This window comes from Juglans microcarpa x Juglans regia, chromosome 2S (genome assembly GCF_004785595.1).
Source record: "Juglans microcarpa x Juglans regia isolate MS1-56 chromosome 2S, Jm3101_v1.0, whole genome shotgun sequence".
NCBI lineage: Eukaryota > Viridiplantae > Streptophyta > Magnoliopsida > Fagales > Juglandaceae > Juglans > Juglans microcarpa x Juglans regia.
The window spans coordinates 10,191,717-10,209,376 of NC_054597.1; the positions used below are offsets into that span (position 1 = coordinate 10,191,717).

Genomic DNA, 17,660 nt, shown 5'->3' on the forward strand with positions numbered 1-17,660 from the left:
ATCTTATAAGTAAATTATGTCACGTGAATAGTATGTGGTGTAAAGGCATTCAAATAAAATTATTATCATAAATATTAGGGGTACTATCCGCACTCTAAGACAGAGTGTCCATGATTTTGGGGCCCATAACCCCGATAGCGCCCCCTATGGGCAGGTGCCCCCATCCAGATGTCGGGGGGCGAATTGGCCCCCCAATCCGTCCGCCATCCTGTCCAACACTACATTACGAATTCCAGAGGACCAAAATACAAATCTTACAAAATAAAAATCTTACAGAAATTCTAAAAAAAATTAGAGAAACCATTACAGATCATATAAATCCAAACAAAAATCAATAAGGCCCCGTTTGGATTCAGAACGGAAAGTGTCTCATCTCATATCATCTCATCATTACAACTTTTCCAAATTCTTATACGAAATATAATAAACAATTAAACATTTTCAAATCCTAAAATAATAATAATATTAAAAAATAAGATTTTTTTCAACTTTCATTTTTCATATAAAACCATCTCTTCTCATCTCTGAATCCAAAACTTACAGATAAAAAAATTTAACAAATTTAACAAATAACCAAACAAACAAACAAACCTAAAAAATACAAAATAAATTCAATAAATGCACAAATCCATAGGCTACGACTGCAGTCATGGGTCATATAGATCCGTGCACAAATCTTTAGAGATCTATGGGCATATTTGTATGGCCCATGGTCACCATGGTTGCGGCTGTGGGTCATTAAACTTGTAAACTTGTCACAGTGTCACCCACAGTCGCATCTGCCAGCCACACACACCTAGCCTATGGAGTTCTAATGCCAATTATGGCCCATGACAATGGAGAGAAGTCCTCAGCCAGCATAGAGGCAGAGGAGAAGAAGAATGGAAGATAGATGAGAAGAGAAAGGAGAGAGAAGAGAGGATGTTGGCCATTGAAAGAAGAGGGGAATGGGAGAAAAGAGTAGGAGAGAAGAGGGGATGGCGCCTGGGAAGAGGGAAGGATAGAAATGAGAGGTGGGACAAAAAATTTACCTTTTTATAATTAGACTTATGTCTTGAAATGACACCGTTTTAGGTATCATTTTGAGATACCTAAAACAACATCATTTTTTTCGTTTCAAATCTATTATATATATATATATATATCATATGTAGGTCGAACAAGGTATATCTTGGGCAGGCTGGGGCCTCGTCCCTGCATGTATTTTTTTTTTAGTAAGGCCCTATTTGGATTGAGAGATGAGATGAATTGAGATGATCACAAGTTTTAACATGCAAGCGAATGTCCTGTAGCTCGAATTTGCCCGGCAGGGCCGACCTAGGGGGATGGCAGGCTGACTGTCAAAGGCTACTACCCCTGATAAATATCTATATATGTTTAACCTTTCCTATCCGAGAATCTATGAAAAATTATGTTTGTTGCCAAACATGGCTTAAATAAAAAGAGTTCTTCTATACTTAAGCCACTACAATAACCAACACCACACACTACTTATGTGGATTTTATTTATTTATTTATTTATTCTACAGGAAAACACGCCCATTTTACTCACAGACAAACTTTTCGACTTTTTTCCCAAATCAGTCCATTCAAATTTTTCTCCCTCCAACTTCAGCGTCGCCTCTCTCGCTCGTTCCTGCTACTCTTCTGCCATTGTCCTTCTGCCATCATCACGGTATTCGTGGTGGCATTTGTTTACCCATTCTTTGGTAAAGTGTTGCGTCATCTCTCTCTATCCCAAATGTTTTTTTTCTTTTTGGTTACCCATTTTGACGATTATTAGGTGTTTGCGGTGGCATTTGTCCGTCGTCCCTATGCCGTCTGTCGTGTCGTCTATCATCTGCGTTGTGCTATTCCTGCGAGGTCACCCATTTTCGTGAGGTCCATTTTACTGTTGTCTGCCAAAACTCGATTCCGATGTGTTATTTAATATGCACTTTGGTTGGATTTTTGAGATGTTTCTTAGTCTTATATCTTAGAGAACCTGATGTCAGTTGGTATTGGACATTGCACATCTCTATGTGGCTTGTTTTAGTGCAAAATAACTGGCAATATATCATACTTGTCCTGAAAAATATACAGAAAGTTTTTGATGTAATACTTGCTGGTTTGGAGTTACTTTTAGGGACTTTTTTAAAAAACTTTTGGCAGGATTTGCATCTCTTTATGGACAGGACATCATCACTCCAGTTGAAGTGAGAAGTGTTTTTGATGGATTGAATCTCTGTATTAGGCTGAGTCGGTTTTATATAGTGGTTGAATCTAATTTTTGGGAAATTGTGAACTAGTTATAAGGAACTGATTGTATTCATTGGGAATTAGTTGATGTGTCACACAATATTCTTGCTCTCAACTACAACTACTTTGTTAAAAAAGAAGAATGAAATGAAATTCATTGCAAAGTTGTAAATCAACACTAATGTTGGACTAATGTTTTTTTCTTGTAATAGAGTGATGGACAAAGAGGAAGATAAAAGGTCACCTAGGCCTTCTACACTAATTCCACCGACTCAAGTACGATACATTGGTCCTTCATAATGTGAAGGTCTTACTATTCCAACTAGTTAATGTATTTTTATTTGTGTATTGTAGGTCTCTCTCTATCTAGGCAATGCTTACTACTCGTCATTTATGATGCATCCAAATGCATATCCGAATTCATATACATATGCATGGAGTAGCCAGGTACATTCCATTTTAAACTTTCAATTTTTTCCCTTAAGTACATTGTTACTCGTTCTAACACCTTGCCTGATTGCAGCCTCCACCAATGCCACATTATCCAACAACGTTCATCTACCCTCCGTTGACTAATGCTGAGGGTTCGGGTCGTCTTCAACAAATGACTTAGGTACATTCCTTTATAACATTTTATTTTATTTTTTTGGATGGGTGCGCTGTTACCCGTTTTAACACCATGCGTGATTGCAGCCCAACCAATGGCACCATTTCTAACAACGTTCATCTATCATAAGTCGACTAATACGGAGGAGTCAGGCCATGTTCAACAAACGAATCAGGTAGATTCATTGATGATCTTTTTTTTTTTATGCGTGCATTGTTACCCGTTCTAACATTGTGCCTAATTGTAGCCCCTACCAATGCCACATTTTCTAACAACGTTCATCTACCCTCCATTGACTAATGCGGAGGGTTTGGGTTGTGTTCAACAAACGATCTAGGTACATTCCTTTCTAACTTTTTTCTTTTTCTGGATGGGTGTGTTGTTAGCCGTTCTAACACTGTGCATGATTGCAGCCTCCATCAATGCCACCATTTCTAACAATGTTCATCTACTCTCCGTCGACTAATGTGAAGGAGTCAAGTCATGTTCAACAAACGATCCAGGTACATTCATTTCTAACTTTTTATTTTTTTGGATGGGTGCATTGTTACCCATTCTAACACTATGCCTGATTGCAGCCCCACTAATGCCACATTTTTCAACAATGTTCATCTACCTTCTGTCGACTAATGCGAAGGGTTCGGGCTGTGTTCAACAAATGATCCAGGTACATTCCTTTCTAACTTTTTATTTTTTTGGATGGGTGCATTATTACCCATTCTAACATCGTGCTTGATTGCAGCCCCCATCAATGCCACCGTTTCCAGCAACGTTCTTCTACCTCCATTTACTAATGCAGAGGAGTCGGGCCATGTTCAACAAACGAATCAGATAGATTCATTGATGATTTTTTTTATAAGTGCGTTGTTACCCGTTCTAACACTGTACCTGAACCCCTACCATGCTCTCTATCGAGTACCGAAGAGGAGTTCAGAAGCTGTGAAAAGACTGCAAGTAATGCAAAAACTGTGGAGACTGCTCCATTTATATCTGAAAGTAAAAATAATGTTGGTAATGACGTAGAAACAGAAGTCGAGGAGATAAATGAAAAAAATTCTGGTAATGACCGAGTTGAGGAGGAGCCCAAACTTGGTATGGAGTTTTCCACTGATATTAAGCTTATGACCTATTACATGCGATATGCCAAGCAACAAGATTTTGGTGTTATAACACAAAGGACGAAGAGAGAGGCTAATGGGAGGGTGAAGTCTTTGATGATTGGGTGTGCGAGAGGCAGTAAGTAACAATCTAACCATAGTAATATCTAGAGGCCAAACCCAACTATTAAAACGAAATGTAAGGCAAAGATAAATGCTCACTTGGTGGAGGGCACTTGGGTGGTGACTACTGTTGAGATTGCACATAATCATAGTACTGTCAACCTACAAAAGTCTAGATTTTTTAGATTGCACAAGTGTTTAGACGAATACAGTCAAAAGATGCTTGATTTGAACGATAGAGTAAGTATTCGAATGAACAAGAATTTCAGAGCATTTGTTGATGTGGGTGGGTTCGAGAATTTGCAGTTTCAAGGAAAAGACTACCGAGATTTTATTGATAAAGCTAGACAATTAAGGCTAGGTAAAGATGGTGGCGAAGCTCTGACTGAGTACTTCAAGATGATGAGGTTGCAAAATGATGGTTTTTTTTATGTGATTGATGTGGATAAGGAGTTGAGGCTGAGAAATGTGTTGGGGTGACGCGCATAGTAAAGCAATGTATGAGTATTTCAGAAATATTATCACTTTCGATACGATATACCTAACAAATAGATATGGTATGCCGTTTACTCTATTTGTTGGTGTAAACTATCATGGGCAGTCTATACTGTTAGGGGCTCGCCTAATTTAAAGCGAGGACACAAGTACTTTTGTGTGGTTGTTTTGAGCATGGTTGGAGTGCATGGATGGTCGTGCTCTAAAAGTGATCATAACAGACTAAGACCGAGTAATGAAGAGTGCTATTGTGTTGGTATTCCCACACATTTGCCATATATATTGTCTATGGCATATAATGGAAAAACTGCCAGAGAAATTGGGATCTCGCGCTGCCTTCAATGGGGGGTTGAAGGTTGCCATCCAGAGTGCCCTATATGATTCATAGACATGTGCTGAATTTGAGGAGAAGTGGGGGCAACTTATTCAGAAGTATGAGCTAGGTGAAAATGCATGGCTACAAGGGTTATACAACGAGAGGTCATTCTGGGTACCGGTTTACCTTAAGGGAGTATTTTGGGTTGGCATGAGCACAATACAACATTCTGAAAGCATGAATGCTTTCTTCGATGAGTTTGTGCATTCAGGTACGACGGTGAAAGAAATTGTCGATCAATTTGATAATGCACTGAGGAAGAAGGTGGAGGTCGAGACGACAACTGATTTCAATTCCTCCAACCAAACCCTCCCATGGTCATCCACATTTCACATTGAAAAGCAGTTTCAAGCCGTGTGTACGAATGCAAAATTTAAAGAGGTCTAAAGAGAGTTATGGGGAATGATTTTATGTAACTGTATACTTATCAGCAAGGAAGGTTGCATTTCAACCTATGATGTTTGGGATAAAATTACCACTAAGGATGACCATGTCAAGAGCATCAAGTACACTGTTTACTTTAATGATGAGGAGGTTGATGTGAAATGCACATGTTGTTTAAGATAAAAGGGATTGTCTGTAGGCATGCATTGAACGTTTGTCAGATGAATAAGACCCATACGTTACTGGAGAAGTGAATCTTGGATCGATGGAGGAAGGACTTAAAGAGGAGATACACAATGGTAAAAAGTAGCTAGATGACTTGAGACAAAATGTAGACTCACAGAGGTATGACTTTGTGGTGAAACGATGTGTGAAATTAACAATCTGTGTATCATCCAGTGATGCCCATGTTACTGTATTCATTCGCCACTTGGATGAGTTTGAGATTGAATTTAAAGAATTAACACTTGAGTCCGATTCAACCAAAGTAACAGAGACTGTGGTCATGGATAAGGATAAGAAGATATTAAGCCCACATGTTGTCCGATGGAAAGAGAGGCCGCCAACGAAAAGGAAGGTTCCGCCTGTGGAGAAGACAGCAGCCAAGCGAAAGAAGAAACATGTAATAAATTCTTACTTGTATTAATTACGTGCGTTGCTTCCCATTGCATGCATATTTCCTTTTAACGGACGTGTATTTTTGTAAATAAAATTTATTTAGACACACAGAAAAATATTTGATGATACATCATAGAATTGTGAGGTATCAAAAGCTCAAGAAAGTGTTCAGGTAATACATTTTTTCTATATTGCTTCCCACTGCATTCATAAGCACTTTCTAAAGGCGGTTTTTTTTTTATTATTTATTAAGATACCCAGTACGGCAAGGATGATTTTGTTGTTCTAACATAGTGCAGTACTGTCACACAACCAACACTGCCGGGCAATGAATAGGTGCTCTAAGAAGACTATGATGTAGTTTGGGAGATTGTTTATTTTGATGTATTTTTCATATTGATGTATTTTGATGTTTGGGAGACAATGATGTTTTATTCTTAGTTTGGGAGACTATGATATATTTTTCATATATAGATGTATTTTTTATATATTGATGAATTTTTGAAGTATTTTGATGTAATTTGACTAACGTCATTCTCCTTTGTAATTAAGGGACGAAAATTCTGTTATTTGTGTTTTAGCTCCATTTACAGCTCCTTCCCCTGATTAGAACTTATTATATTATGACCATTGTTACAGCTCCATTTGCTAGAGTTTGCAATTTCATTGAACAAAGATTCTCAATTGCGTACTCTAAGATAGAAAATGGTGTATTTAGTTGAACAAAAGTGTGTGCATGATTTCCAACACAGGGATTAACATTAATCCAAATAGTACTATTAATATAAGTTAATCCAATGTTGTTCAAAATAAATTTATAGTCCAAGGCAACCAAAAATTATTACAATTGATAACACCCAATAAATACATAATAATATTCGTGCACATCTATTCTCTACGAGCTACTTTCCAATTTTCTTCTCTTGCTTTGAAAGAACACTCTCTCTCTCTGCACTAGTTTATCTTTCGTTTTTTGAACTTCATTCTCGCGCAACAATAAATCGTCCTCTTTTTTTCGAGCTGCATTTTTTCTTGTGTAGATTTTCTCCTTTACCAATGCGAGTATATTTGTCCATATAAAGAATTGACACATTGCTTCTCCCTGCATACAAATTGTTAATTTGACAAACGTTAAATATGACAAGTTAAAAAGTAATACAAAATTATAATAAAAAATATGTTATACTGTGTTATACTTTCGGGCAGGTGTAAAATTTCTTTCCAGGATTTTTGCTAGTATGAGAGGTCTTTAATAGGGCTTTCAAGCCACACCAACGAGTTGGTGCTTCCATTTAAAACTCATCAACAACACATGACGATTGACTTGATGCCATAGGTGATCTAAATGAAATATTGAGCGTATTCAAATGCATCATCATCAAAAAATGATTTCCATACAAAAAAGGAGATCAAAACATGACTCAAGTTTTCTGAACCAAGCTTAATCAACACTCGTGGGGTAATGCTTCAAATCTGGTGTTCCAAATCTTATTTTCCAAATTCTGTTTTGCAAATGGCAAAAGTGGCAGAGGGGTTGGCTGGCGGCTAACTTACAACCCATGTGCCTGCAGTGTCAAGCCTATGGATCTCACAAACTAGTTGGTATGACAAACTATTTGATGGCTGAATTATGGACTTCAAAAGATGCAATTGCATTAGTCTTATCAATTCCCTATAGTACAGAGTTTATGCTTCACCTAAAGATTAAGATATTGCACATTCTTCTAGTTCATATATACAAAAAATGCCTAAAATGTATGCTGAATGTATAGGGTATCAATTCTACTTGTTTCATTTACCATAGACCTAAGCCCTAAAAATGTGATCATATAAGGTCTGATCCAATTAAGGGTCAGTCTGCTCTTGGGGGTTAACTCACCCACATTGTTGCCTTTATGTGACATTTGTATTTCGACAATCAAAGAAATAATATTACTGCTAACTGAAAAGTGGAATATTTGATGTACTAATACATGCCAAATCTAAGGAAGTATGATCTTAAACCATTCTTTTTGAATTTTTAGAACTAATGCTTTTGAATAGATATAGCTTTAAGGATCATCCAGGCACCTCAGCCAATAGATAATTTGAGAGTTGAAAGGGGACTCTTTCAGGCAGGTCATAACTTGAGGTATTGACAAACATACAGTTCTCGAGGGAGCAAATTTTGGAGGAACAAAGTGGCATTGTGGAATGAAAGATAAAAAAAGAATTGAAGTTATCTTCAACTTCATCTAACAAGGTCTTGTGATTTTGAAGTTGTGTATATCAACCTAGGACCTTTGCTTGGGGTAACAAGTCAATGGGTCAACTTTATGGACTTTAGGGTAACCCTTCCAAAAACCAATCCATTCATTTTTCACAAATCCAATGAACACGTATAACTATCAGCGTAGGTAAGTGAAATTCAAAACCATGCACACAAAAATCTCTTTATAATCTTGTGCTTGTGTGATGACATGCTTGTGCAAATCATGTGGCAAATTTTTGTTTAATCATATGGGAATACACTCTTGTTTTTTTATTCTTTTTCTTTCCTTTTCTTTTTAATTAATTCCATCTCTTAGCTTTTGGGGTGAAATAGTATGCAGTGTGGCTGTCAGCCAACCATCACAACTCATGAACAAACCTTTTTTCCTATTCCATTCATCAGTCAAGGCCGAAAAATATCACTGAACATAAATTACCACTAGATAAGCCATTAGAATATCTATCTGTGTTCCTGAGTTCCTCTAAATACAATTACGATAGCATTAAGATCTTTTGCCACTCCAACAAAGCCCTACAATGGTTAGGCATAGTAATATCAATGCCCAAAGAAAACTCAAGTAAACAAATAACAAGATAAGATCGGGAAAGAGATGCTAGTTTAAATGCCAGCATGCTAAGATCATCTACCTGTAAGCAGTGCTGAATGTCAACAACTAACTCTATGACTTCATATTCCTATTTCCATTTAAAAAAGCACCAGTCTAGCTGTTTTAGTAGGAAAAATGGCAAAACACCATCTTCTAGCATTTACAAAACTTAAAACCCACTCTTGCAATCACCTAAACATAGGGAGTGGATAATACCAATCTAGATACCTTGATCAAAGCATCACATCTTGCACATGCCCAAGTAAATAACTGTGTCAAATCTGCTACGTACACCTGCAAGAGCAAAAGTTTCTTTGGGTCACCAATTTCATGTTACAGAATCTCTTGGCTATATTATCTGATGCTAAAAGTCTTGGCAGTTGCATCATAAAGAAAAATAAGATCATCTTAGTTCAAGCAACACATAACTAAGGAAAAATTCATAATCTAGTCTAATTATTTTGGTAGAATGCAGCACTGCGCTTAGGGTTTCTTCGAGGCAGATTGATAAAGATGAAGGAGTAGAATCGACGGATTCGTAGATGGAGGGGGGGAAGAAGGAGGGAGGGGGAGATTCGCGTAGAGTAGTGTCTGAGATGCTTCTTACGTGGAGATGGATTCGCATATGGAGGGGCAAATTCGCATCATTTAGGGATTTGATTCGTGATGTTCATGTCACCTCTTTCGTGAGAGATTCGTTATTCACAGATGGAGGGGAAGCAGCATTTGAGATGCTTTTGTGGCGAGACAGATTTGCAGATGGGGGGGCCAAATTCTTGGTGTTCGCGTCGTTCGCCTCTTTCGTGAGGGATTAGACAAGAGTAGATGGAGGGGAGTTGGGCAGGAAATAACTCAAAGCCATTGGACTATTTACCCAAACCCGGTCAGCCACATCAGCTGTGTGGTGTTAGCGGCTAGACCGGATATATTGAAATAAAAATGCCGAAAAGATATAAAACCGTTGTTTTGTGCAAAGCTTCACTAAAATCTCTCAGCTCCACAGACTAAAAAATCCATGGCCTCGTTCTCCAATCCCACCCACCCATTCCCACTGTCGTTCAATCGCGGACCCACTTCAAAAGCCGTGCCTGCGCTATCACAACCCATACCCATACCCGGACCCAAACCCAAACTCCCCTCTCCTTCCTCTCCTTCTTCTTCTTCCATTACCTCTAATACTAACCCGGAGAAACCAAATGCATTAACAGTGACTGATAGAAGTGAAATAAGAGTAAGAGACACACAGAAGCTAAAGAAGCGCGAAGCCAGGGAGAGGAAAGAGGAGGTAAACAGTAAAATAGCGTCGAAGAAAGCAATCTCCGTGATACTGCGGCGAGAGGCCACCAAGGCCCTCATTGAGAAGAAGAGAGGCCCCACCAATTCCAAGAGGCTGCTTCCCAGGACTGTGCTCGAAGCTCTTCACGAGAGAATCACTGCTTTGCGCTGGGAGTCTGCTCTCAAGGTCTGTCAGAATGTTTCCCTGTAGTATTGAATGTATATGTGGAAATCTAAAGCCTAACGATTATATGGTAGACTTGGAATCGAGTTGGATATGCTTTTTGTTTATGAAAAATGGGCTTTTGGTGTTCTTGTTTAGTCGAGGAGTTGTGCTGCTAAGAAAATTGTAGGTTAAGGGGGTGTATTGGGATATCGGATAGTGGGCTTTGTTTAGTTTGAACACATATTTATTTCTTGTTGATATTTACAAACCAACCATAAATAATTTTGGATCCTAAGCTTAATTCCACGCTTTTTTAAGTTTAGGATATTTGCATTATCAGGAAAATCTAGAATTTAGTAGACGGATTCCAGGTTTTAATTTTTTTGTATGCTTGTTACCTATATATAAAAAAAGGTTTGTATGGTTATGTCTAACTTTGAAGCCCAGTGGGTACTTCCGAAGAAGGGAAGAAGGACTGAATCACTTGAATGGTGCAATGTAAAATGATACAATTGGGGAAACCAAAGAATGGGTACTACCAAAGAAAAAGAAAGACATTGGAAGAAAAGTGGAGAAAAGATAAACTTGATTGATAGAATCAGCATCCTTGTGCATTATGTGGTGTATTTGGACGGAAAGGAATGAGCGTTGCTTTGAAGATAAGGAACACACAATGGCCGAGTTGAAGAATTTTTTTCTTCACACTTTAATGTGTTGATTTTCCACTATTGTATTGCATGGGGACAATGTTCAGGATTTCTTGTCTTTAATTTATCGTTTTTAGAATGTATTTAGGTGTTCTTATGTATACTTCTTGTGTACAAGGGCTATGCCTATTTCATTTATATATATACTATCTATCTTTTACTATAAAAAAAAAAAAAAAAATCAGCATCCTTGTTTTAACATATTGTATGTTATTTAATTATAGTTTCTAATTTTTTTTTTACATTCTGGTTTGGTTTCTGTAATGCAATCCAAATTCTATTTAATAGAAACTAAATTAGTCATGCCAGGGTTTTGTTTCATGATTAAGGTATCTTTTGTATTTACAGGTTTTTGAATTACTACGTGAGCAGCTCTGGTACAGGCCCAACTCTGGAGTCTACATCAAGTTAATTGTGATGCTTGGAAAATGTAAGCAACCTGAAAAAGCTCATGAACTCTTTCAAGCGATGATTGATGAAGGCTGTAGTGCAAGCCGTGAATCCTATACTGCTCTGTTATCTGCATATAGTAGGAGTGGTCTCTTTGACAACGCATTTTCCCTCCTCGAGCATATGAAGAATACTCCTGATTGTCAGCCTGATGTGCAGACTTACTCAATCCTCATAAAATCATGCCTACATGATTTTGCCTTTGACAAAGTGCAGGCCTTGCTTTCAGACATGGTGGCTCATGGAATCACACCAAACACGGTCACATATAATACTTTAATCGATGCCTATGGGAAGGCTAGAAAGTATCTTGCCAATCTCACCTCACCTTTTTATGATTTGTTTGTGTCATCTGGTTGCCAATAAAATAAGGGAACATAGTTACACCAATTTTTTAAGTGTATCACGAAAATCAAGAAAACGAGCACGAGGGAAGTACATAGGAAATTTTACTAAAATCTTCTTTTTTCATTACTTGCCATTTCTTTATATGGGGAGAGAAAGGTGGACAGACAGCAACCATCTCTTCCACTATTACTCTAAACTGCTACTCCATTCAGACAACTGCTGTTGCCTTTATAACTGCTGCTTCCATCATTTTCACTTCCCATGGCATCACTCCCTCTTCTCCACTTGACCAAGTTTGAGAATTGTGTTGGCTTCATTTCCGTACATTTTATTTTTATATTATATACTTGGCAACCAAATGAAGCATGATATTATACTTCAATCTCAGAGCAGTAACTTATTATCTCTATTTCTTAAAAGGTTTGCAGAAATGGAATCGATACTTGTGGAAATGCTCCAAGAACGGGGTTCTGAACCTGATGTTTGGACAATGAACTCCACACTCAGAGCCTTTGGCAGCAGTGGGCAGATTGAAACAATGGAGCAGTGTTATGAGAAGTTTCAGAGTGCTGGGGTCCAACCAAACATTCAGACATTCAACATTCTCCTAGATTCCTATGGAAAAGCTGGAGATTATGGAAAAATGAGTTCTGTAATGGAATACATGCAGAAATACCATTACTCTTGGACGATTGTTACCTACAATGTGGTGATAGATGCATTTGGGAAGGCCGGAGATTTGAAACAGATGGAGTATTTGTTTAGGCTAATGCGGTCAGAGAGGATCAAACCAAGTTGTGTTACACTTTGCTCGCTTGTAAAGGCTTATGGGCAAGCTGGTAAACCTGAAAAGATTGGTGGTGTTTTGCGTTTTATAGAGAATTCAGATGTAGCATTGGATACCGTGTTTTTCAATTGTTTGGTGGATGCTTATGGGAGGATGGGATGCGTTGCAGAGATGAAGGAAGTTCTTGACATGATGGAGCAGAAAGGATGTAAGCCCGATAGGATTACATATAGAACCATGATTAAAGCTTATTCTGTTAAAGGGATGACTACCCATGTGAAGGAGCTCCAAAATATGATTGGATCAGCTGACAAGACTCCGCCAGAGATGGGGAAGCCCGACTTTCGATGAAAAATTTTACAGGTGATTCCTTCCTTATATGCACACCATTTTGTATACTAGTAACTCCTATTTATGAATACATTTGTATTAAGATTGAAATAGATAAAGACAGCAGTATCACTAGCCTGTATTTCTTTTGGTTGTCTTCGGTCTGATATTGTGACCCGCAAGGCATAACCTGACACCCACTTGCATTGTTATCTGCAACTTGTAGAAATATTATCCATCATTGATTCTGTGATGGATTTGATTTTCCAATCAGCCAAAACAAAGTGCCAGTTACACAGCAATGCTGGAGAAGGTGTACCATATAAGTAAAATAGCTAGAAGAGTGCTCAATTTGACATATACAAGGTTTCAATTCCAAACTATTTCAAATGGTATATACATGTTTATCACCTATTATCTGTCTAAATAAACAAAGAAAATAAGTACATTGTTCAATGAGTGACTAAAAAATAGTGTGGTTTGGATAGATCTTAGATGGTAAAAGAACAGTGGGGTTTTGAAATGTCTTAGATAAAATTAACTGAAACAGTATACCACTTAATTCGTTAACTGCAATATGAAGGAGTGAATGTAAAATGATGTGCTGAACTTTATGAACGAGGGATAGGAGAAACGTAGCAAGCTAGATTGTCAGAGGATTAAAAAATTAACGGGAGGCTATGATATCTTGGAACAAGGAAGTGGTGTTTAGACTTGTACGATATCGTAAGTGACACGAGAAGGGGACAGAAAAGTAGATCTTCGTTAGAGAAATTCCAAAACCAAACAAAGGGAAGTATTATTGTTGTTATTATTGAGCAGTATTGTCATATCATCCATCAATTTGGGTTAACATAATGGAATCGCAATTTCCCAAGCATATGAAATTTAGAGCAGAACACAAATAGTGTAACTACTAATTAATGGAAGAATACTTTGGGAGAAGATGCCATCTGTAATTCTTTACTTTAGTACTCATTACAAGTATTGATATGATTGCAACCACATCAGGTAGCTTAACAAATTAAAGAATAATGATGTATAAATAAGCATTACATGTAGTTATTCTTTTCCTTTTAGTTTCAAAACATGATCTATTTTGCATGTTGAAATTGGATTGTCATCAGTATGTTCCACTCCCTCTTTCTTTTTCTTTTTCTTTTTCTCTTATTTTCATTTTGCTCTCTAACTCCTTTCGTGAGAAGGGCCAAAAACTTTATGATGTCGCTTCATGGATTTACTGTTTCTGTCTCTGGAGATGAATTTATCCTAATCTTACCCTACAGTTTCTTATCCTTCTGAATCACCCTTGCCAGGACCACGTATTCTACCATGCCCTATCCCTCAAGATAACTCCTTCAGTCTTTGTTTACATCCTTTTTACCTTCCTATTTACCTTTTCCTGAACTTCCTTCAGTCTTTAACCTAATGTCACATTGCCATATATCTCAGCTTTTGCCTTTTGTGTCTGAATATTTATCCTGGTTTCTTATCTCTGTTTGTCCACTCTAGCTTTCCGCTTATTGATGTGCCGTTAAAAAATTGCGCCATCAAGACTCGTTGAATTTGACGGTTTTCATATGAGACAAAATCAGGGATGATGCATCATTTTTTTATGAACAAAGCATGTAATACCAATAGCCTATTTTCTTGAGAACTCACCATAGCGTAAATGATGGGATGTTCTGGATGAATACATGTCCAGAAAAGTTTTTTTAATAAGAAAAAAAGGAAAAAAACTCCCAAAGGTGGTTAAGGTGAAAATTGGAAATGCAAGAATCTGCAATTTACAATGGTCATATATCGTATGCCTGTTTCAACCTGTCTTAGATTCCCTGATTTTCTGCATTCCTCTGTGTGTTGACTGGTCTGTTATTGCTAGCCCTCAGTTCTTTTTGGGGAGATGTGAGAAGGAAGCTTTAGTGGCCCATCTCATGGGGAGAGCTGGTGATCTAACCCAATGGAATGTGAGCTTTACCAGGGTGGCCCAAGATTGGAAGACTGACAGCTTTGAGGATCTCTTTAGACTCTTGTACTCCATGAAACCAGGCCTCCAAGGATCTGATACGTTGTGGTGGGTACCTGCAGGTCTTGATTCGTTCTTTCTATAAGTCACTCACACAATCGCATAAAAATCACTTTCCATGGAGAAAGATCTGGAGAAACAAGATGCCCCCCAAAGCTACATTCTTTGCTTGGATAGTTTCTCTGGGTAAAATTTTGACGATGTATCATTTATGGAAATGCAGTGTGATTATAGTGGACTGGTGCTGTATGTGTAAAAAAAGTGAAGAGTTTGTAGATCATCTTCTACTACATTGTGAGGTTGCTAGAATGTTATGGGAAGATGTATTCAGACAATTAGAACTAACCTGGGTTATGCCTACCACTGTGGTTGAGCTTCTAGCCAGATGGACAAATCTAGGTTGTATTCCACAAATCACAACTATGTAGAAGATGGTTCCTATCTATGTTATGTGGTGCGGATGACAGGAGCGTAATGACCGAACGTTTGAAGACAAGGAGCGCTCATTGGAAGAGCTTAGATTACTTTTTGTTAGAACCTTGTTTTTATGGGTCAAAGCTGTTGATTTCAGCGGCCTTGATTTTCATGGTTTTCTTTTTTTTTTTTTTATTTCTCCTTCCTAGATAGGTGTCACCTCTTGTATACTTGGCTATGCCTATTCTTTTTAATGCAATCGTTTACTTATTAAAAAAAAAAAAGGAAAAAAAGATATTGTATGCGGATGAGGCACTTGGTTGAAGATCTGTTGCTGCTGTGAAGTTTCTTCTTCTATGCACTAGCCAGATCTTCTATAGGCAATTTCCTCTGACTTGTGGGGGCAACTTGAGCTTCTGGTAACGGGTATACGTCCAATTTGAGTTTGTATATGTCTTGCAGGTGAACTCCTCTGTGAAGCTACAAAATATATCATTTTTAGTGTCGTCTTGACAATGTATAGTAGGAAAATGCAGAAGTAGTACTGATTCTCCAGCTGGTGAAGATTTCCAACCTTCTGCTTCGAAGGTTGTGGTAGACTCCATTACTCTTGACAAGCCCAGCCAAGGAGCTGGAAAAGCATATTGAGTTCGATATTTGTAAACAGCTTCAACATACAATAAAAGTAGCATATTTTCATACTGACCAGTGGAGGGAGAGTTAGGAGGCTTGCCTTGAGGATATTGAGCCGGATCCAGGCTTTGAACTGCTCCCGGCTGTGGATCTATGCTCCAGTCCCATTCCTACAGTGGAACTGAGAAATCTAGTGCTTCTTGGTGAAAGGGCAGTCCCGAACTTGTGCCCCTTTATCTGCATGGTCCTGGAAGATGATTTTGAGAGCCGAGAGAATATTTTGCTCCCATTGTTGACTGGCAATGGCTAGAGCTTTTCCTGGTAGTAATTCATCAACCTTAGAGTTGACCTATGTGGCAACCTTAGTGGAGGACCTTCTAGGGGGATTTTATAAGGCAACTTTAGAAATAACAAGACAACAGACGAGAAGTTCTGTGCACCTACAACTCTCATTTAGATGTAATGATTCACTATATGGTACCGACCACCGGGTTTGATGTTGCAGAGCTAATAAACTGCGGCACTAGAGAAAAGTCTCCCACTTTGTTGGTTTTTAAGTTTCAACCTCATGAGCTTGTGCTGCTGCTAGCCGTAATTCAAACTTGGCATGAACCGAGCTTTGACTTGCTGTTGAACTTTGCTGTGAACCTGAAAAATGTATGCCATTAGTGGCTTAGACTTTGTTTTCGTAACACATTAGGAATAGGGACGTTAGGCACCATTTTTGGTGATGAAGTCTTTATGGTAATGAAGCAGGAACCCGTTAAAAAAATCTAGCAGATCACAAACGGACCTCTTTGAACAATTCTTCCTTCTCAACCTGCATGATTGTTCAGCATCAACAAGGTTCCTGGTCCCTGGCTGGACTCATTGGCGTTCTGGAAGTGATTTCTGGCAAGAAGAGTTTATTTTCAAGGTAAATGCATGGTCAGTTACTCTCGGAAACATACTTTTGATTAGATACCTGTCTATTAATATTCAAAATGAGCGATTTTATCTTACTCCTCTGAGCCAGGTGTCAGATCTATTTAACTTGGATTTGGTGTCGCAACTGCAACATAACAATTTAATTTGGATATTTTCGATAAGGGCCATATCTTCTTGACCATTTAGTCGTCTCTACATTATGCGATTGTGCCATTTCTAGTCATAGATCTATCATTGAAAATGGACTATTTTTAGCTTCAAATAAAAGCTCCTTTCTGAGCTCTCTCCCTGTTTCTCTACCATGCATTTTTATAGTTGCAGCACTTTCTTCAACCTCACCGTGTTGATATGCCTCCGATCTGTACTGCATTTTGGAGAAAAGTAGGGAAGAGGAATTAAAACCAATGTAGCATCTACATTGGAGTAGTCAAAACTCTACTTATGAGTTACAGTAAATCTTTCTCTAAATTTATTCAGCCACTATTCATCTCTAAAATAATATTTTACTCTAAAAATATTTCTAATGGCTACAATTGGATAATTAGGTTGAGGAAAAAAATAGTGAGGAAACAATAATTTCAAGTAAAAATTAAATTATTAATTAATATATGAAATGTATTTGTAAGATATAAAAAAAATATTTTTATTAAAATATCTAATATTATATTATTATTTTGACTTTTATTTGGATAGTTTAATGTGGATTAACCTCTCTAATGATTTTGCCTCAGCTTTTAGTCAAATTTTAGACTTGACAGGCCATTACCAATGCTCTTAGAGTATAGAGGGAAGGAGCCTTTA

The 17,660-nt window shown here is 37.8% G+C and overlaps 1 protein-coding gene and 1 long non-coding RNA gene across 7 annotated transcripts; one reads left to right on the plus strand and one right to left on the minus strand.

Annotated features, from left to right (window-relative positions):
- Positions 1 to 7,850: 7,850 nt before the first annotated feature.
- LOC121252994 lies at positions 7,851 to 8,882 on the minus strand. Its single transcript, XR_005938316.1, has 2 exons — positions 8,837 to 8,882; positions 7,851 to 8,720 (listed from the first exon to the last, which is right to left on the minus strand). It is a non-coding gene; the product is annotated as an uncharacterized LOC121252994 (long non-coding RNA).
- An 807-nt stretch (positions 8,883 to 9,689) lies between these two features.
- Positions 9,690 to 17,020, plus strand: LOC121252993 (pentatricopeptide repeat-containing protein At5g48730, chloroplastic). Of its 6 annotated transcripts, none has more exons than XM_041152867.1 (4): positions 9,690 to 10,258; positions 11,293 to 11,699; positions 12,163 to 12,892; positions 16,689 to 17,020. In XM_041152867.1, the coding sequence occupies exons 1-3, from the start codon at positions 9,812 to 9,814 to the stop codon at positions 12,878 to 12,880; spliced, it is 1,572 nt and encodes a 523-aa protein (XP_041008801.1). In that variant the 5' UTR covers positions 9,690 to 9,811; the 3' UTR covers positions 12,881 to 12,892; positions 16,689 to 17,020. The 6 variants fall into 6 exon arrangements, with proteins under 6 accessions (XP_041008801.1, XP_041008800.1, XP_041008797.1 ...); XM_041152866.1 differs by lacking the exon at positions 16,689 to 17,020 and adding an exon at positions 15,762 to 16,567; XM_041152863.1 differs by lacking the exon at positions 16,689 to 17,020 and adding an exon at positions 15,606 to 15,751 and having other exon boundaries at positions 12,163 to 12,896.
- The last annotated feature ends 640 nt before the right edge of the window (positions 17,021 to 17,660 follow it).